Below are 20320 nucleotides of genomic sequence, written 5' to 3' on the forward strand. Positions count from 1 at the left end.
ATCTTCCTATAGAAAACCGGTTATATTGCAACACCGCTTCCCTTATGCACCATGATAATGATCATCTTAAACCTGTATGCAGTGAACGCAAAAAATATACCGGTTATTACGCCGGAAATGTGCGCGCGCAAGCAAATCATATGGCGGGCGTAAACAAGACTGTCTTTGTCACTGTCGGCTCGACAAAATTCGACAAATTCACCGAGGTTTTGGTCACCCCAGGCGTTTTGAAGGTACTGAAAAGTCGAGGTTACACCCGGTTGAAGATCCAGTACGGAAATGGCTCGTTTATTCCTCCGGACTGCAGTCTGGAAGGTGTGCAAATCAGCTCGTATCGGTTCAAGGACTCGCTCCAGCAGGACATGTCCTCAGCAGATCTGATCCTGAGCCACGCAGGAGCCGGCACGTGCCTCGAGGCTCTCGGACTGGGCAAGAAGTTGGTCGTGGTTGTCAATGAAGACCTGCACGACAACCACCAACTGGAGCTTGCCCAGAAATTCGCTGAGCTAGGCTATCTGTTGTATTGCACTTGCGGCACTTTGTACAAAACCCTTCAGAAAATGGACTTAAATAGTTTGAACGATTATGTACCTGGAAATCCACAGCTTTTTGCCGATTTTCTCACAAACGCCATGATTTCAGATTCTGAAATATAAATTGATATGTAAATAATCTTGTAATGAGAAAATAAATGTGCATCTTTCTTCAAATAAAAAGTAAATAATGGCTTTTTTTCAGATTTAACAGTTATGTCAAGGCTGCATGTAAGTTTGACTGGCAGTTTGTGCCAGCGAGCGTCCGGGATTCATCCATCCAGACCTCGACAACTCTGGCCGTGTTGATGCCGAGGGTGTGTCCTTACCACTTGGGAATGTTTATGGGTGGAAAGGCCGGAAAATGTGGCCGACGCGGGAGCAGGGCATTACCTCCATAGATCCAAACCTACATTTTGCAATTTAACATGTTGGTCTAAAAATATGCCAATCTGTCCATTACTCTGAAGGACATTTCAAGGCCTCCCCAAACGTCCATTAAATTTGTTCATCGTATATGCATGAGAACACCTCCCAGAAGTAGTTTCGGTCTATTGCAAAAAATCCTCCAGCCATTGTAGGAGACCTATGGCAATTAGCGATATTTTAAATCGTTAAAATGTTGACAAAAAAGAAACACGTGGAAGTAATTTTATGGAATTTATATTACTGATTGGCTTAACTATTCACGAACTTACTCAGAAGAGTAGTGTTTACTGCGGCATCAGCTATACTTTTAAATAATCATTTTTGTAAGATATTTATTCCAATTTAATTTACCGATGATCATTTATTAAATATAGTTAAAACAACTGAATTAATGACGACGCATAGCATAGTGCATGCAGGTCATTCAATTCGTGCAAGAGTACTCCTTTTTTGCTTTCGTGTGCTACCAACAAAAGACGGTTATTTTATTTTCCACACCTAGTACGATCTGGACTGACTTGCCTAGTTGCTCATCAGCCGCGGCCAGTAATATGGCCGCGCCCTTTCCCTTCTGAAACATCAGGGTTTCGTCTCAAATCCCGTACCCGTTTACCCCTAGACGCCGTGTTCAAGAGAAACCTCAAGAGCAAAAAAACGAAATAACACTGACGCTGCACAGTATGAGAGAGATTTTTCCCCTTAAGATTTTACTAAAAGCTATCCATACTGCGCAGAGCGGAGTCATTTGATAAATTATATATCTTTAGAAAAAAGTAGTTCTAGCTTATTTAAGCGTTTTTCTCATTTTTAAAATTAGTCCAAGAGCAAAACTAAGTCATGTTATTATGTAACACTGCCTAAAATTATTTTCACAGACAACTGGAAATAATTTGATAAAACAATTATACAATTCAGCAAAGATTAATGCATCACTAAGAAGAACGAGAAGAACTGGGCTCCCTCCAATGAGGCCAGTGCCCCCAAGTGCCTTTCATGCTTTCGCCTTGAAACGAAATAAACACTGTTCCGCTGAGCAGACATTCAGTGCGGGTAGCATAACTTTCTCATTCATTCAAACGCGCGTAATTAATATTATTGGAATTGTTTTATTAAATTATCTATTTTTAATTCAGAAAATTGTTAAACCCACCATTTATTTCATGACGTTTAATTCTAGAAGGCATTGCAGAAAAAAGAAAATGGAACTGCTCAAATTTTGATAAGCATGCAAAAAGCCATCAACATTGTAAAGATTCCAAGTAACATTTCATTTCTGAAATTCGTAGAATTTGTAGGGGCAAGAATTTCTTATGTTCTACAAGGCCTTCCTTTTCATCCACATTCTTCGCTTTTATTCCCACTCTCATGAATAAAACCTTCTTTATTTCCAAATTGAGCACTACATACCCTGGCCTGCAACAAAAAGAGGCACTCTGCTGCGCTGAGTAAAATTCGCTTGATTGCCTAGAATTCAAAGGCTGGTGAGACTCCATTCATTATTTCCATAGAAAAAAATAATATATTCAAGCCTTTTTACATAAAAAGGAAAAGAATTATGGCGGAGTCAAGTCGGCCGTTGGCCTCAGTGCCATGGGTTTCGATAGCAAACAACCCTGATTTGAAGCTGGAAGACTCTGCTGTGTTTGAAAATGCTCAATTCTGCAGCAAAGCCGAGAAGGAGCAGCAAATCGCAATATTCAAGAACCTCAACAAATTGTTCCCATTCTACATTCCGATGGAGTAAGATATTTTTTATATTTCCTTTAATTTTTTTTTTAAATCTCTGATAGGCACCACAGGATGGACGTAAAAGAAATGGTCAAGAACAGTCCAAACGGACAGTACTGGGCAGTGGCGCTTCACTTTTTGATTAGCAGCAAGGGCCACAACCAATGCGCCTGGAACGAATTCCAGGAGCATTTAAATGCCAGAAGTGAAGACATAAATTCTAACGATTGCACCACTTGCGCGGCTCCATACATTTCTGATAACAAGATGGCTGATTTGTTTCCGGTAATATGAAATTTTGGTTAGTATTTTGAAATTTTATTTTATTTCAATTCGAAGCAAGGGAATCCACCGCAGTGCCAAAGAGTCGAGGAATATATTAACGATCCTTGGGTGCTGATGCAATTGCATTTCCAACCAGCATTGTTCCACCAGTGGCTCGTCGCTTTCATGATCGAAATATACAAAATTTCAATGGAGTTGTCAGAGCTAGATCATTTGCCTTCTCGTTTACACGGCAAAGATAAAAATGTCGTAATCCGCATCTTCCAATGGAACAGATCCGCGTGGAACTACGTTTTGCAAGGATTCAGCTTTCTTCAGGCCTGTGTTGATTTGAAGTATCAGGACTTGAGAAATTTATTTCCTGGAATCGATTTTCCATATCAGTTCATGAAAATTTACATTGATCACGATTTGTTAAACGTAATCAGGTCGTACAAGAAACTCGCTTGGGGCAATTCACATGTCGCTCTGAACAAATTGGAGGTAGTCAAATATCAAGTGCCGTGTAACATTTACGAGTTATCCTTTTGGAACAAAACTACATCGGAACGCCTCACAATGTTTGAAAGTGATGAATATGTCTTTGAAGTAGGGTCTTTAGAGGAAGTAATAGACAAGACTGTTGTTGGAATTGACGAATTATTGGAATCGCTTCAAGCATTCTGTAATCATAAACTCGAGTTCAGCCAGAAGCTCAGAAAATTTTTGTCACAGGACGATGAGTTCCGTAGAGTGGTTTCACAGTTGAAAAGAGAAATAGGTATGTATTAATGAGCTGATATTACTTGTTGTAAAATACTTTTATATAGATATTACCGCATTGCTGCGGATCAGGAAAGAAGAAAATGGAATAATTGGCACTGCATTGACCATCTCGCAATACCTAAAAATGAATGACTTTGCCAACCGCGCTAAGAGCCGTCTCCACGAATTGACGAAAATTGACCCAAGCAAGTTACTAAGGGTCAATTATGATGATCTTCCTTGTGATGAGAGATTGTTAGAAGACTTAGATATTAGAGATTTTACCGAATACCCTCCTGTCAAAATATCGAGTCTGCTTGGTAACAGTGGGATAGAGTCAAAGTTTCAACCTGAAATTGATGCGGTGGATGAAAAATGTCCTTGCTACACTGAAGATCCAGCCACGATTGCACACAAATTTGAGGTAAATCTAAAACCGGATTTAAATATGATAGATTTCCCGCAATCTTCAAAGAATGTTTTACGGTTTAGCGCCACTTTAATTAATGATTTTTACCTTGATATGCGTAATGCGCTTCAAAATTTTATTTTACATTTTTCTTTTATATGCTTTTTTAACATTTAAACTAATTTTTACCTCTAAGTTAATGTATGGTTAGTATTTGCTAAACGGCCGCTAATATTTATATACGAGTAGGCCAGAGTACAAAATCCTTGATATCCAAACTTTTTATTATTATTATCCAGCCCGTTGGCTCGCATTGTTATGGCACTCTCAGGAGTGTCAACGCAATGGGAGGTATTTGAGCAGTTGGGAGATCTAATACTGGCTACCCAATGTCAGAGATGGCAAAAAGTGGTTAGTTTAGTGACTCGAATTGCTCAATTGCTCAACGGGCTGGGAGGCGCACCGGCGCCGACTCGCTACTTGCTGGTTTGCACCTTTCCAGCATGCGTGATTTGGCTTCACGGGACGAATGTCTAGCGTTTCAATGCAGTCCTTGGTGCAGAGGCAAGTGGCCCTTGAGTGGGCTGGGTCCCTGTGCGGCCTGGTGTGCCCATGTTATCCGTTCGCGGTGTTATTGGGACCCGGGTTTCAGCATTCGTGCTAGTGCAGTGCGCGCCCTTCCCGGTCCTCCGGTCCTCGGACAGGGATAAAAAAAGCAAAAAAAAAAATTATCGATTTTTAATTCTCTGCCAAGAGCAATCCCGTGGCTTAAGAGATCATTCCAAAATCGCACCTGTATATGTTTCGGATTAATGGAATAAAAGTTAATTTGAATTTTGAATTTGAGCTCATCATGTCCCAATATATGGCACCACAGAACCGATAACAATAAATGAGTAGCCGCCGAGGAGCTTGCGAGCCCATTGTGGCGGCTATCTATTTTCGCATCCCCAACTCTGTCGCTTTATTCAAAATTTTGCAAAATATATGTATTTAAATTCAGATATGTATTTCAATTACAAAGTTATTGACCGACTCCAGATATTTACTACGTATTTCTCTTTTTGTTTTCAAAGGCGAATTTTTAAATGGTTTTGTTCATTCTTTACAGGCAAGAATCAAGAAAGTAGTAAGGGAGAGAGTAAAATTGCATAGGCAGAATATCCTACATAAGCCCCATAATTACATCGCCATTTACCCCGGACTGAATGATTGGCAGTTCGAGCAATACCTTTTGCCTTGTTTCGTGGCCTCCATGCTCGAACTGTTCACAAACGACAAAGAGACGGCGATCAGCAGTGAAATGAAAGGATGGTACGTAGCTACAATCAACATGCTCATTTGGGTATACGATGTCCAAATTAATCAAGACCATAAAATGCATGTTAAAAAAATGGATGGACAACACCTTGCATATTACGTGAATAGGGAGTTTTCATCGCCGATTCTTCTCAAGACCTACTTTAAATCGACGTTAGACAATCTCCGTTTTATTTTCTCCACGGACAGATCATTCCAGACCCATTTTGACCAATTTTTGCACTTGTTCGACTCGCTTTTTGAGGTGCTGATAAACAGAAGCGGGTTCTCATCAAGTTCCGGACTCTCATCACAGACCAACAACTACTACTATGATAGGCAAACGATCGATTTTTTCAATTTACTCGAAAAGGCAATAGACTCGCATCCCGCAACAAACGTCAACCGCAAGCCGGATTCCGACTATGCGGCCAATGTAAGAAGCGATCTGATGAAAGTGTTGTGCGAAATCGGCTTTCACAAGGAAAATATTTTCAAAGATATTCCTCTGGACTTGGAAATGTCATCGATCTTGTTACTTGCTCTCATTAAATACTGTCTCCAAAAAAATGACGACCTCACGAGAGTTAAACGTTTGAAAAAAGCCGACAAGAGTCTGGACGCCCTGATGAAAGACGCAAAAGAGGAATGTGGAAATTTGACCGTGCCCCAAACGCAGTGTCTCGCTTTCTACTTGGCTCTAAAAATAATTCCCAGAAAAAATTTCTCCGAGTTGGTGGGTAAAAATGTGACCAAAAGCATTCTAGATCGCATGTTGCATAAATTTGCGGAAGGAGAAAATATGATATCTCTGGTTGATTTCATGAATAAAGGCGTTCCTCACGAAGAGTCGAGAGTGTCGCACGAGTTCGCAAAAGAAAAGGCTTCAGTTCTGTATTACGTCGCCATGAACGAATTGAACAAATCCAGCACTAATTATAAAGATGTGCTTAAAAAGCGCCAGGAAGCTTCTTGGTTCTTCCCGATCGTTCACTGCAGAAATTGCGGCGTGGTGGACAAAGATGTGTACCAATATCCGTGCTCAGAGTGCAGCAACAACGAGCATTATCCGGACAAGAATTTTTTCTGTTCAGAAAAATGCAAAAATATCGCCATGGACACTTTCCACGCCAAAGAACATGCTGATCCAAACAATGCGTATGGTGAAGGCAACTGTGTTTGAAATCATAAATCATCTCAAAGATATGTAGATAAAACATATATAGTACAATATTTTGATAGTGAAATAAAAGCACTTAAATAAGAAAGTTTTGATTGAAAATATGAGACCGTTTTATTTTCCTACACACCACGCAAATGCTATAAAAAACTCAAATAAATCTAATAGAAAGTGCAGCAAATACTCAAACTCGAAGTGGTTCGGAAATAGCCTCCGCGCCATGCATATTACAAGAGCACTTTCTAAAGAGTTGAGCGACACTTGTCCACTCTATTTCATCTATTTTGGAAGGCGTATTTCACTACAGTATGCGTATGCTCACTAAAGAGTTCGCTGCATGAAGCGTGGGCTTCGACCATCCAGCTCTCAATTTTATATATTTTCCAGCGTGGAATGTCCTTGAGAACGACGAAATATATTTAAAATGATGCTATACCATTGGAAAGATTAGAAAAGTTCAATTTCAAGGATGAAATGAAAATGTTGTGGGGTTTTAAGAATGTAACAATGTGCAAATGGAAATTTAAAAAATTGTTACCATTGTTTTTGTCACCGCAGATGATGCGCTGTATACAGACATGACCTGTTATCATTGCTAAAAATATGAATTCTTCCGTCCACTATATCTTTCTGCAGTCCCAAATATTCATAGCAATTAAAACAAGGGAAGAAATTTCGACAGCTAATTTTTTAGTTTGCTATGATTACACAACAGTTTCAGAATCATATTTAACCATCTATAGTGGAAAAGCCCTTCATTTAAATAAATGAAATTAATTCAGATTTCAGTATTTCCCCGCTAAATTCATAAAAAAAATAATTATTAACCAATTATTGCAATCAAAACGAGAAGCGCACACACACCTCCTGGTGCATGACTAGAGACAAAATAAGTCTCTTTCACTTTTTTGCTTGTAAAAATATTTTATTTTACTTACGTACGAAGAGAGATAAACAGGCGTACGTCGTACATACAAGAGTGCGCCGTTTTTTCCAATTAGCACACACGCGATGAGCGAGCTGTTTGCTCAGCTTTGGACGGGGTCGTCGCGCGCGCTACGCTCGCGAGAGGATGAAAACAGCACTGATATTGCCAGAGTTCACGTGATCCAACCGCCGGCGGGGTCCAAAACCAAACAAAAAGGCTTCGATTGCGTATACTTGTGTGTTTCTTTATTCGTTTTCAGCACACGTCACTTTTAAGTAAAAATCGGAACACTCCATAGTACAAATGAAGCAAGTTACAATGAGGGAACAAACAAGCACCATATAGACGCAGAAAAACGCGCGTAATTCTAATTCAAAGAAAATAATAAGAAGTTCGAACAAGAAGCGCCGTATCAGTCTCTGGTTACAAAATTTTAAGCCTGCAGTGATTGTAATTGTGTGTGTGTGTTCGAAGCTTATTGTGCAAAATCCAAACGAGAAACGACAGAGCACAAACAAGACTATAAAACGGGCAGGCGCTATCGTCAGCGCCGCCCGCGCAACGTATTGATATGGTTACATTCTTGTTAAAACGTTCGCTAACATATTCACGTGATAATAAAACAGATATTAATTAAGACTTAACATAAGAATCGAACGAATCTAGAAGAGAAAGGGTTGCAAAGCAGGGATTGTAATAATAATTATTGTGCGGCTAATCGTTTGCATGGTACAATTTCTTCGAGCACATCCACATTTGGTCTGTCTGCGTTTGCTCGTCACTTGCGAAAAATTAGTTGAGCAGCTAGCAGGGTTATTAGTGGAAGCAATAGAGAAAGAGAGGAGAGCCCGGCCCGGTTAATTTGCTTTCGCTCGCCTCGCCCGTTCACCAGACTCGAAATCTGGACCGAAAGGGTTTCTGATCATGAGTTTTATTCTTTTAAAACGAGTTTGGTGAGCCTATTTCACAGAGCTACAAATCGGGGCTCAAACGGGATGCATAAATATTTTGCTGGTTCAGCTCATTTTCCAGAAGGTATTTCAAAACACAATACTCCAATTCAAATAAAAAACACGCTCTTTTGATTTTTAATTTCTGGAAGTTTTTTTAACACATATTTTAGTCAACAAATTTAAGCTGATAATAATAACACAAAAAAATGGGGGAAATATTTTCTCACAATTTGTTTTCTTTTGAAAAATATTGCAGTTTTTTTAACTCTGCGATGGTGCGAATTGAAAGAGTGGGAAAAAGTGGTGAATTTAGCCATGACGAAAGTCTGGCGGGAATTTCGAGACTGTTACGTTGGAAAATACTGAGCCGGATGCATTCAATAAAATGCAGCCAAATAAATTGTTTGCTCCGTCGTTGATAATTAAGTCCAACTCCCACCGGCCGAAAAAATAAGGCCCACTTTCTCCTCACAATTTCCAGCCAGCTTTCTAAGTGATCAACTCTAAAACTCTCCCGTTCATCCCGTTTTGACAGCCTGTTTATTGTTTAGGCGAGGGGCGTCACTGGACGACGCGGCGGACGCATTCGGCAACGAAACGCTTCTTCTTGTCCGACTTGTCCTTCTTGGCGAAGGCGGCCTCGACCAGGCCGACCGCCTCCTCGGAGAACTTCTGGCCCTCGAGGCCCGAGAGGACGGCGACCTCGCCCTCGGGCGCGTTCGACACGAAGCCCGGGGGCACGGTGACGCTCATCGAGGCAACGCGGCCCTTGACGACGCGCATCTGCACCTGCAGCTTGGCTCCCTCGGTCACGCACATCTCGCGTGGCACCGCGAACTCGCGCCTCACCGTGAAGTCGGGCGTCCTGCCAAAGCGCCAGCCCCAGCTGGCCAGCTCGGCGCGACTCTTTTCCAAGCCTGCAACCACGCAAAGCATAATATTACTTTTTTGCCCTACCCGACATTGCCAAGATCGAAATAGAATCGTTTTTTGACGCACGCTGGTTATAATCAGAAATCCAAATAATGACGTAATTTATTTTTGCAACAGCTTTCAAGCCGAAATAATGGTCACGGATGCAAAGTTTCGACGTATATACGCCGCAGTTAAATTTGAATAGAGCCATTTATCAAATAATAGAAATAAAAACTACAAAAATGGCAAGAATAATTTTTTTTAATATTTATTTGATTTTGAAACATGGAATTTTAATAAATTTTTACTGGCCAAAACGTTTTTTCTCTACTTTAGTTTTACTGCAATTATTTTCTCAGTAAGGAAGTTGTTGCGACTCGCCATTCGATCCGAGTTATGCATTTTTTCGCAACGTAAAATTGAAAACCCCAGCTAAAACTGCATGGCATCACGTTAAAATTTGTATTGGATAAATATAAACTTGGATAATAATTTAATTTTTGATAAACTAATTACAAATTTTGTCTGAAAATGGTTGTATCACCGAAAGATTTCTTAAAAAATATCAGGGCTTTTTAGGAAAACCTTTATTTCACAACCATACTAAGTCTTCTTTAGGAAAATAAAAATTTTCGTAAGAAAAGCAAATCATAAGGAGAGAATGATTTTTCGGTACGGCGATTTTACCTGGGAACCAATCGTCGGTGGGGTTGACAAGGGTGAAGCCGAGCTGGCGAGAGATGGCCGACTTGCCGAGGTCGACGCCGCGGTCGTCGGAGCGAAGGAACTCGCGTCCAACGGCGCCCATCAGACTGGCCACGTTCAGACCCGGATGCATGCTGGACAGGTTGCAAACCGGCGAACGCACGCTGTCCGTCGCCTTCGTCTCGATTCCACACTGCAACAGCAAAAGCAAAAAAAAAACAGATCTTTGTTTGTTATGAAAATGGGTTAATTTGAATGAGGTGAAATGGGACGCGCGCTTACGTCATCAGAGTTGAGGATGCCCTTCATGTTGTCTAGGTCAACGTCGGCCAGCAGAGTGCAGTGGTGGTATGCATTCGGGCGGCCCAGTTTCGCAGCGGTTCCGGAGATCTAAAAGTGGATTGAAAATTTTGAGAGTTGAATGAAGAGATGGAAAGACTTGTTTCAAGAAAACAATGGGCCTGGAAATTCGATAAAAATTATTAAAATGAGTTTGGAACCTAAAAATTGATTATCAAAGAGGAAACTCAAGCTCTTTTGGTCTTTGTTCTGCGACAAGTTTAAAAATAGCAAAAATAGCGGGTTGAGTGAACCTTTCTTTGCAGATAAGATCTATCAATTCGCAATGAACGAAAAATATGTTTGTAGATAACTGCGTACTCGCGTTGGCGAACAGCAGCAAATATATTATTTCATCGAATGGTGACTCATTTTAATTTTAGATTGTTTGCAAATAATATATTTATCTAGATTGATTTTTAGGCAGATAAATGTTCTCAGGAGCTAGCCAGCTCATGGATTCAAGCAAAACTTATTTTTTAGGCTTTGCTGGACTTCAAAAAATGTGTGATTTCAGTTTCCTGAAACCTTCCCGTATACAAAATATATAGAGGGTCAAAAATCTGAAATTTTTAGGACTAATTTTTCAGATTAAAAAACTTGAAAGGAAAGTCGAGATTTGAACCATAACCTAGAGTTTCACGGTAATTTTTTGTCTAGTAATATTAATTGTTTTTGGCTCACAATTGGTTTTGATCGATTTAAAAACAAAGTAAAAATCAATAACATCGATTTATAAAAATATGTTAGCACTTTGTTGTCTTTTAAATATTAGAGAAAAATAGACTGAATTTCCTAAGAGTCGACTTAAGTTTAAAACAGAATATTTGCGATTTTCGATTTATTTCTTCCCAGTAGAAAAATTCAAAACGGAACAGGGATTGCAAAAGCCCCATTTTTTCCAGAAAAAAAACCACTCCATCGCACAAAACAGTTTTTTCTGGTTTTTTCCATAAATTTGTGCAGACTTCTAGAACTCATAATTAATATTAAATGTTTTGTCATCCAAGGAATGAATTTTAAAAAAGCGTATAAGAGCATCTCGTGTCTTTTTTAACACTGATATAACTTTTTTCTTACTCCCCTGTCATATTTGGCACAATATAATGACATTTTTGAGGTCGATTTCGATAAAAATGAGGAAGCTCTTGTGATTCGTAATATTCCCGGCTGAATTTTTAGCGCAAAAAACAAGAGGTGCAAAGCCAAATTGGTGAACCCTGCAGATAGATAGCAAGATTGTTGTCCTATTTTTCTGTTTGCAAACAATATTTCTGGCAAAAAAAATGGTTAAAATTTACCAGTGGAGTAAAATAGGTTGAAAAAAATTAAATTTGAGCAATCATTCATCCAAATTTTAAATAAATTAAATTAAATTTTAATTAGATAAATGAGCCGGTTATTCTCAAATACAAAAAACCATAATCCGAACTATCCGTTTCAAACAAAATTAAAAATCCAAGAATGAAGGGAAATTTGAAAAAATACGCACTTTGTAGTTGCCGTTGAGAACCAAGTCATCGCGGTCATTGACGGTGGCCTCGAGGCCGAATTCCCTGCGGAGCGCGTTGGCGACGACGGTCAAGTTGGTCCTGCGGTTGTAGCCTTCCCTGGAGGTGAGGAAGGAGAGGTTGAGGTTGCCTTGGTCGTGGTAGACGGCGCCGCCGCCGCTGTTCCTGCGTGCCAGCACCACCTGCTTGTCGTGCAGGGCGCCGACGTGCGTCTCCTTCCAGGGGTTCTGGTGTCTTCCGACGACCACGGCGGGTCCGTTGCGCCAGAGCAGCAGGATGCGGTGCTGCGAGAAGTCGTGGTGTCTGTACAGCCAGTCCTCCAGGGCCAGGTTGGCGAAGATGTCGTCCGACTGCGAGATGAACACGGTCTTCGGCGTCGCCGACCTCGAGGACCGCGTCGCCGATGAAAAGGCACGCAGCGCCCACCTGCCCAGGGCCTTGCCTTGGTTCCAGAAGGTCATTGTGACGAAATTAGGCGGTCGCGTGTGTGTTTCAAGCCGGATCCAAGCTGGGCTCTTCTCTTGATTTCGAATTCGAGTCGATTGAGGGGTTAGTGAGTGATTTTATTTACAAAATGCGAACGACAGAGGCAGCAAGGAGTTATAAGAAAAAATCCTGCTCAGCGGAGGTGAGAGAGACGAGGAATTCGTGGACGGCAATGGTGAGGTGCAACCACTTCCAAGTTTGATGGAGTGTGGTGATGCGGTACCTGAGGTTTATACAATCTCTACAGTCTTTTAACATTCCTCTTTTGAGTTCGAGTTGGGTGGAAAATCTGCTTCAGCAAGAAAAACGACTTTTCTGGCCGGTTGAGGGCGAAGGTGCACTTCTTGCGGAGTCGAGGAACCCGATGCGTCGTCTACGTGCAGACTGCTGCGCCTGGTAACAACTCACTTGGTGCGTGCGAGAGCAAACAGCGAAAAAATGTAACTGTGCGGGTCCGACGATCTCCGTGTAACCCTTTTACTTCTTCTTGTTTATTCGATCACGGACTGATCATGTGATCATTGCCACCTGACTCGATTCTTTGCTGATGATCCAAAGTCCAAAGTGTAAAAAGTGGAACGACGATTCACAATGTCGCAATGTTGCCAGCACTGCCATTGAAAGAGATAGGAGGCGGAGTGTGCAGTACGGAGGAGCATAACCATTATTGTACTTGAGCAGAAAATACGCAAAAAAGTGAAAAAAATCGCTTCTTAATGGATAAAATACAATTTTCAGCTCTCTTTATGACTAAAAAGCTATAGATAAGAGAATATTTACGAAATTTTCTTTAGCCTTCTTCTTGCTTCTTTAGCTTAACTCATTTTTATGCCTTCTTCTGCGGCTTCCCCCACTACCATTAGAGCACTGCCTGGGTGATTCACGTTCACACCTGATCCCGAGTGTGTAATTTGTTTTTGTTGTGAAGTTTACAAACACTCAGCAAACAAATCTACTCACTCAACTTGAGTCGTGAGTTAGACCTCATTATTATGTTGCTCAAATATACACTGATTGGAGAATTTTGTAAACATTTGATGATTCATTTTGGATTTTAGAGGACGTTAAGATATTTTACCGCGCTTTTTATGCGTTACGTAATACGTATTAACCTTTTTCTACCTTCGTGACAGAAAATTGACAATTATTGACAGTCCTTTGATTTTTTTTAGAATTGACCACGATATTCTTAACAAGGATCTTTTTTCTTTCGGTGGCGAACTCTTTTATCAGGTATATTGCCATTCGAAGGTTTTATTAATTTATTTACATCTTCAAAGGATTTGTTTGAATTTCTGGCATTTCTGCCCGGCAGGCAGAGTCGCACCATGGCCAGCGGACCGAAAAAGCTGAAACTCGGCGAATCTTCCAAGCCTATCGACAATGATGCATTCTTTACAGAAATCAATGAAGCAAGAGCCAAGGTGCCCTAAATTTTTAAGTTTTGAGTTAATTTTTAATCATGACTTTTAAATTTAAGGCTGGAAAATCAGTGATGGATTTCAAATTCAACAAGAAAAGAATCAAAGTGCTGTCCAAGGCGTCTGACGTGCCTGAAGAATGCAAAGGCATCGTGTACTGGATGTCCAGAGATCAGAGGGTTCAGGGTGGGTTTCGGAGGACCTCGGAATGCAATTTTTTATTCAAAATGAATTCTTGCAGACAACTGGGCTTTCTTATTTGCTCAAAAGCTTGCGATCAAGAACAAAGTTCCACTTCACATCTGCTTCTGCCTGCTCTCCAAATTCCTTGGAGCACCCTTCAGGCATTTTAAATTCATGCTGGACGGTAAGAATAGAAAAATAATAATTATGAAATGGTTAATAACATGAGGTGGATCATTTTTACCTTTCTATTAATATTTTTAATTTATTTTTAGGTCTGCAAGAAGTGCAGCAGGAGTGCAAGAAGCTGGAGATCCAGTTCCACCTTCTGGAGGGTGAGGCGGCCAGTGTGCTTCCTGCATTCATCAAGGCGCACGACATTGGCGGCGTTGTAATTGACTTTTCACCTCTTCGTACGCACAGGACCTGGGTCGACGAGCTGAAGAAGAAGCTTCCCTCCACTGTTCCCCTCTGCCAGGCGAGCTCTTTTAGTTTAAATTATTTTCCAGGTCATTATATTTTCAAACCGATTAATTGGGTTGATTTTTCGGCAGGGATTTAAAATGTTTTAAAAATAATTTTTTTAATGTAAAAAGGATATTTTATTTTTTATTATTTTAAGCTCCTCGTGCTATTTTTTGTGCGCAAAGAATAAAAATTGTATTCTTTTTGTTTCTTTCTGGGGTGCTTTTTTCAAACAATTTTTGCTTTATTGTGTGTGTTGAAATGGCAATTATTCGTAATTAGAGAATTATTAATGAAGGTGGACGCACACAACATCGTGCCTTGCTGGGTGGCTTCAGACAAGCTTGAGTACGGCGCTCGAACAATCAGGAAGAAGGTTATGGACAAGCTGCCAGAGTACCTCACTGAATTTCCTCTGGTGGCCAAACACGAGTACCCCGCCAAGTTCAAAGCAGAGGTAAAATTCTCCCATATTTTCCAAATTCTTCTCTAATTTAATAAGATTTTTCTGCTCTTCTATTGGCAAACAACACAATTGTTTTCGTTTAATCAAATACCACCAGCAAAGTAATTTTATCTGCCCTTTGCTTCAAATCTATTTTTTATTTGCGAATGTAGCCCATTGACTGGACAGCAGTGGAGGAGAAGCTGGAGGTTGACCGCTCAGTGGGTCCAGTTTCGTGGGCCAAACCAGGCTCAGAGGCAGGCCTGGCCATGCTGAATGAGTTCTGTTGCAAGAGGATTAAATTGTTTGGCTCTAAGAGGAATGACCCCAACATCAATGCGCTCAGCAACCTCTCTCCTTGGTTCCACTTTGGTAAGACATTTTTGTCCTTCCAGATTGAAAAATTGAACTTTAATCTTGATAGTTATAATCTAGAAACGCAGAGAAATTCTTTGCAAATCACTAGAAAAATATTAATTGACGATGACGCAGAAGTAGTTCTGTCTCTATCTTTATTTCTTACAGTGCGCAGTATTTTTATGTGTAATCTAGTTTTACTGCATACTTATGTGATCTTGCTTTTCCATGATATCGATTCATTTAATTTTTTTAAATCAGATTCTAGTAAATCGCATCATGCAGAATTGTCTAGAATTATATTTTAATTCATTTTAATTCTCGACAAAAAGACATTATTTAATTTTATTTTTGATCTGGAAAAAGTTATTTTCTTATCATTTTTAATGCAGCTCCATATTTGGCAAGATCTTATAATTTCAGCTGTACAGCAAATAATTTTAAAAAAATGCGGTGTCCGTTGGTAAATAAAAAATTTCCAACAAATTAAAATTTAAGTTTAACAAAACTATCAATTTACTTTATGTAGAAAATAATAATTACTTCTCTCTTGTCCTTCTTCATTACCTTGGATTAGAAAAAAAATCAATCATTTCCCTGTTGTCGTTCTCAGGCCACCTGTCAGTGCAGCGGGCCATCAAATACGTGCAGAAGTTCAAGAGTAGCCACTCAGAGAGCGTAGCAGCTTTCGTGGAAGAGGCGGTGGTGCGGCGCGAGTTGTCAGACAACTTCTGCATGCACAACCCGAAATATGACAGCATTGAAGGCACCAACAACTGGGCCAAGGAGACGCTGGAGGTGCACAAGAAGGACAAGCGCGAGTACATTTACTCGCTGGAGCAGTTTGACCAAGCCAAGACGCACGACGACCTCTGGAACTCGGCGCAGCTGCAGATGGTGCGCGAGGGCAAAATGCACGGCTTCCTCAGGATGTACTGGGCCAAGAAGATCCTCGAGTGGACCGAGTCTCCTGAGCAGGCCCTCGAATTCGCCATCCACCTCAACGACAAGTACAACCTCGACGGCAGGGACCCCAATGGATATGTTGGTAAGTAAAAAATCGTTTTATTGTTCGTTTTTTTTTGTCTGAAAACAATAATGAGGACAAGCTTGCAATTTATTTATTCTTCCACGAGTGAAAACATCTTCAATTCATAATTACTTTTATTTTATTTAAGCTGATTTAAATCCTGGAGACAATTTTCCTTTTTGTTTGAAATGTTGGTCAAAATCCACTGTAAAAGAGATATTATTTTTATTTTTCAGGTTGCATGTGGTCTATTTGCGGCATTCACGACCAGGGCTGGGGCGAGAGGCCAGTGTTTGGCAAGATTCGCTTCATGAACTACCAGGGCTGCAAACGCAAGTTTGACGTCAATGGGTTCGTCAGCCGCTACGGTGGCAAGGTCCATCCGTACAAGAAGAAGTGAAAGTTATATTGCAATATGAAATGTTCCAAAACACACGGAATAAATGGTGTTAAATTCGCGACATAATAATAATGCATTGCACGTTAAAAATTGTTTTTTGTGATCAAAAATAGATATAATTGTTTTGTGAAGTCAATGGCATCCAAATTACGAGTACTTAAAGTATTCATGCATTTCTGGAAACTGTGGTAAACCTAGAAAAACAGTATTATGTTATGCTATGGGTTTTTCGGAAATTACGGGGTTTCAAAACCTGATAAGCAGTCTCAATCTCTCTTTTACACGTTTGTATGTGAAACATACGAATCTCAGTTGATATTTTCTTATAAATTAAAGCATTTCTTCAACCTAAACATACCATTTTTTATTCATGGCAAAATATCCCAATCATCTCCAGAAAAGATTCGAGTGAAAATTTCTTGATATTTATAGCTTTAATTATTTTATTCTATGTTTTAAATTTGGCTACGACTAAAATTCATAAAAATAACGAGCAAATTTTTCCGCATGGTGAATTTTACTTCATTTTCGATTAACTCACTGACATGAGGTCACGAATTTCACCCTTGGCAGACGGCCAGACGCCTCCCTCTCGTGCGCAAATGCTGCCTTCCAGGCCGCTCCTTGACCTACCTCACTCGAATGTACATTGTGTCACGTCAGATAGCGCGGGCTGCACTGAAAAGTCTCTTTGACATAGAAGGATTTTTTGTCGGAGCGGCAGAATGTAAAATTCATTAATTCGTGGACAAGCTTTCATTTTATTTTTTCTATTTTAATCTTCATAAAAAACCTGTTCAATGGGCCATGTTATTCTCAATTAGGTAGGCACTATAATATACCTCCAAAGAAATTTTATTCGTTGTCAGTAGTCAAGAATAAATTAAAAATATTAAATCTAGAGAAAACAATTTATTATCAATAAATTTTACAAACCAAAACAAATATAACAAGCCACCAAATATGATTTTAATTTCGTAACGCTGCTGGTCGCAAACAAACTATTTTTGTTTTTCCAAGTTCAAAGAAAAAAGGTACCAAAAGAACAAGCAGTGTCACAGAAAAGGCTGTCATGGACGAAAATTCAAGGCTGGAACGTGCCAAAACAAGGCTGAAAAACTTGCGGCTCTCAAGAAAAAATTTACGCCAACTCACAGCTGAAAAGATCGTGAAAAACGTCGGGTATTTCATCGAAAATGAAGAGAGAAAGAAGAAACTGGCCATCCTACGTGAGTCTCCAAACCAAATAACAATTTTTTGTTGAAATCGAGCTGAATTATTTATTGTTAATTCTTTCAGCTCTACATGCAAGAGAAACTATATTGCATGAGTTGATGAGTCTCAAGTGCCTGGCCGAAGATGGAGACTGGGACCGATTCTCAATTCACTCGAGAGCTTTGCCACATTTGCTCGGCCGAGATACGAAAGTGGTCAGTCTCAATGGATATATGACGTTTTGTCCCAAGCTTTCAAAAGAGTCGCAGCTCACTAAAGTATGCTATTCCAACATCGTTTATTATATTTAATCAGCTTCCAAAATCTAAATTTTCAGACGTTGGAAACAATAGTTACTTATGCTCCAAATATCCGGATTCTCGAAATCAATGAGATAGTAAAACCGGAAAGAAGCAATGAAATAGTCCAAATAGACACGTAATGTTGTTCTGCTATTAAAATAAAATGGTGAATTATTTAGTTCATTTAAACAGGAAATCATTTTGTGTGCCCGATTTTGAAAAACACCTGGACCAAAGATCGTGCAACTTGATTGCCAGATTGCATGATCTGCGGAAACTGCGAATCTGCAGCAGAATAATAAATTTGCCGAAAGTGAGGGAGCTGTGCAGGAAATTGCGGAAACTGGAGTGGTTAGAAGTGCGGGTTGATGGCAAAAACAGCTGGCCATGCCACTTCGCCTTCAGGCACATCTTCAAGAACCTTCGCGTGTTTGTCTTCTTGGACTGCTTTACGCCAAGGGATAAAACGGCCGAGATGCATCTCAACCGGCTGGCACACGTCTGCGTCGACAAACTGCCCAAACTGGAAATCATCCAGAATTTCGCAGACGTCAGCATTTACGATTTGTACAATCTCGGTTTGGGACGCGTTTATTCTAAAAAACTTTCGATGCGGCATTTGTGCACCGAGCCAACATCCGTTGACATCTGCCAGCTCTTCCCCAACATCACTCATCTCAAGGTACCAAATTTTTAAATAATATCTTCAAAACTATAGGTCTATTTTTCTTAAAAAGAAGGTTAACAATGTGATGAAAAATGTTACCTGGCAAAAGGCGATAAAAAATATGATTTTTCTCGTATAACAAAAAAAGACTTTTATGAATTTTCAAAGCAATATATAATTTTTAGTTTGGTAAAGAGCCTGTTGGTTAATATTTTCTAAGATTTTTTAGTTCTTATTGTTAGTTAAATGTCCGTTTTACCTTTCTTTGAGTGGTGTGGTGTTACATTTCTCTTTTTCTGGTGGAGATTTTAATTATTGATAAATTATTTTGAGGAAACTTGATAACATTTCAAACACACAATATTCAAATATAATTTAACAACAGATCCAAAACGTCACGTCAGTGTTTTCAATTAGCAAAGCAAATTATTTTATTGATAAAAAATACCAGGCATATCCAACATTCTCCTTTCTCCCTCAAAGTCTCAAACAGTAAAAAATGTGACTTCTTGAATTAATAAGGTTTTAAAATTTTTTATGAAACCAACTCTTCGTTTTCATTCAAAATTTTTCGTACCGGAAAACAGATAAAAACATTTTAAGGCTGGCAATTTCCCTAATATTAATTTTCAGTTTGAAAAAATCACACATGCACTTTTTGGTGGTATTTACTGATTTTAGTAACTAATATTCAAATGACCTGAAAAAAACGTTGATCTTTTAAAATCAAATGATTAATATGTCCGTAAGTAAAAAAAAGTACAAAAACGTTTTATCTAAAATTCCAAAATGAACAGCAGCCAAGAATTTAAGAATTTGGTTTAGCAATTTCCGAAATTTCTTTGGCCCAAAATCTAATAATTAATTCCTTTAATGTGTTTTAGGTTAAAATTCGCAATTGTTTTTATACTGACGACGCAATAAATAATTTGCTGAAATTCGAAAAATTGGAAAGCCTGACCTTGCTTGGCCTTACCTCATTGTCAGAAGAACGAATGCAAAAGTTTCTGGAAAAATACGGGCGAAATCTGCGCAGCTTAAGTTTGAGGAGTTTGAAGGAATATGCCAGAGTCAATTTCAATAAAATTGTCTTATTCTGCCCAAGACTGGAGAAACTCAGTTTGGACATGATAGATGCAGGTCATGCGTCGGAAAGAATTAGGATACACCCAACATTACAAGAATTTACTTGGATCTTTCCTCGTGTGTAAGTTAAAATCTGTTTTTTTTTTAATTAATTTCCTAGAAACACTGTTTAAATTGGAAAAGAATAATTTTGTCAAGATCTTGGAAAAAATTGCTTATTTCATCCTTTTAAAATTTTAATATTTCTTGTTTTTCATTTATGAGAAGCCTGCACATGTCGAGCATTTTGATGGCTCCGATGCTGA

The 20320-nt window shown here is 39.4% G+C and overlaps 4 protein-coding genes across 9 annotated transcripts; 3 read left to right on the top strand and 1 right to left on the bottom strand.

Annotated features, from left to right (window-relative positions):
* The first annotated feature begins 140 nt into the window (after positions 1-140).
* Positions 141-934, top strand: LOC135937488 (UDP-N-acetylglucosamine transferase subunit ALG13 homolog). Its single transcript, XM_065480639.1, has 2 exons — positions 141-520; positions 739-934. The coding sequence occupies exons 1-2, from the start codon at positions 141-143 to the stop codon at positions 932-934; spliced, it is 576 nt and encodes a 191-aa protein (XP_065336711.1).
* LOC135935496 (uncharacterized) lies at positions 680-6638 on the top strand. 3 transcript variants are annotated; one of them, XM_065477885.1, is made up of 7 exons: positions 681-2443; positions 2508-2702; positions 2753-2975; positions 3030-3735; positions 3785-4143; positions 5240-5863; positions 5928-6172. In XM_065477885.1, exons 2-7 carry the CDS (start codon positions 2518-2520, stop codon positions 6024-6026), a joined length of 2196 nt encoding a protein of 731 aa, XP_065333957.1. In that variant the 5' UTR covers positions 681-2443; positions 2508-2517; the 3' UTR covers positions 6027-6172. The 3 variants fall into 3 exon arrangements, with proteins under 3 accessions (XP_065333954.1, XP_065333956.1, XP_065333957.1); XM_065477882.1 differs by having other exon boundaries at positions 680-2443; positions 5240-6638; XM_065477884.1 differs by having other exon boundaries at positions 680-2443; positions 2514-2702; positions 5240-6638.
* A 1120-nt stretch (positions 6639-7758) lies between these two features.
* On the bottom strand, positions 7759-12560 carry Lipt1 (Lipoyltransferase 1). The gene is made up of 4 exons (XM_065477525.1): positions 11940-12560; positions 10391-10498; positions 10091-10301; positions 7759-9405 (listed from the first exon to the last, which is right to left on the bottom strand). The coding sequence occupies exons 1-4, from the start codon at positions 12417-12419 to the stop codon at positions 9050-9052; spliced, it is 1155 nt and encodes a 384-aa protein (XP_065333597.1). The 5' UTR covers positions 12420-12560; the 3' UTR covers positions 7759-9049.
* Positions 12561-13309: 749 nt separating this feature from the next.
* Positions 13310-17098, top strand: LOC135935296 (deoxyribodipyrimidine photo-lyase-like). Of its 4 annotated transcripts, XM_065477521.1 has the most exons (10): positions 13329-13416; positions 13617-13677; positions 13760-13868; positions 13925-14051; positions 14107-14232; positions 14324-14526; positions 14812-14970; positions 15132-15330; positions 15929-16363; positions 16582-17098. In XM_065477521.1, the coding sequence occupies exons 3-10, from the start codon at positions 13773-13775 to the stop codon at positions 16743-16745; spliced, it is 1509 nt and encodes a 502-aa protein (XP_065333593.1). In that variant the 5' UTR covers positions 13329-13416; positions 13617-13677; positions 13760-13772; the 3' UTR covers positions 16746-17098. The 4 variants fall into 4 exon arrangements, with proteins under 4 accessions (XP_065333594.1, XP_065333593.1, XP_065333596.1 ...); XM_065477522.1 differs by lacking the exon at positions 13617-13677 and having other exon boundaries at positions 13310-13416; XM_065477524.1 differs by lacking the exon at positions 13617-13677 and having other exon boundaries at positions 13396-13416; positions 13764-13868.
* Positions 17099-20320: the final 3222 nt, after the last annotated feature.

Source organism: Cloeon dipterum, chromosome 2, assembly GCF_949628265.1.
Source record: "Cloeon dipterum chromosome 2, ieCloDipt1.1, whole genome shotgun sequence".
Lineage (NCBI taxonomy): Eukaryota > Metazoa > Arthropoda > Insecta > Ephemeroptera > Baetidae > Cloeon > Cloeon dipterum.

Coding starts and splice junctions, on each gene's coding strand:
- LOC135937488 (XM_065480639.1), top strand. CDS start 141: ATGGCGGGCGTAAACAAGACTGTCTTTGTCACTGTCGGCTCGACAAAA. Junction 521..738: donor GCTGAGCTAGGCTATCTGTT/GTATTGCACTTG, acceptor GCTTTTTTTCAG/ATTTAACAGTTATGTCAAGG.
- LOC135935496 (XM_065477882.1), top strand. CDS start 2,518: ATGGCGGAGTCAAGTCGGCCGTTGGCCTCAGTGCCATGGGTTTCGATA. Junction 2,703..2,752: donor CCATTCTACATTCCGATGGA/GTAAGATATTTT, acceptor AATCTCTGATAG/GCACCACAGGATGGACGTAA. Junction 4,144..5,239: donor CGATTGCACACAAATTTGAG/GTAAATCTAAAA, acceptor CATTCTTTACAG/GCAAGAATCAAGAAAGTAGT.
- Lipt1 (XM_065477525.1), bottom strand. CDS start 12,419: ATGACCTTCTGGAACCAAGGCAAGGCCCTGGGCAGGTGGGCGCTGCGT. Junction 10,499..11,939: donor TTCTCAACGGCAACTACAAA/GTGCGTATTTTT, acceptor ATCCACTTTTAG/ATCTCCGGAACCGCTGCGAA. Junction 9,406..10,090: donor CACCGACGATTGGTTCCCAG/GTAAAATCGCCG, acceptor GCGTGGTTGCAG/GCTTGGAAAAGAGTCGCGCC.
- LOC135935296 (XM_065477522.1), top strand. CDS start 13,773: ATGGCCAGCGGACCGAAAAAGCTGAAACTCGGCGAATCTTCCAAGCCT. Junction 14,233..14,323: donor TTTTAAATTCATGCTGGACG/GTAAGAATAGAA, acceptor ATTTATTTTTAG/GTCTGCAAGAAGTGCAGCAG. Junction 15,331..15,928: donor CTCTCCTTGGTTCCACTTTG/GTAAGACATTTT, acceptor TGTCGTTCTCAG/GCCACCTGTCAGTGCAGCGG.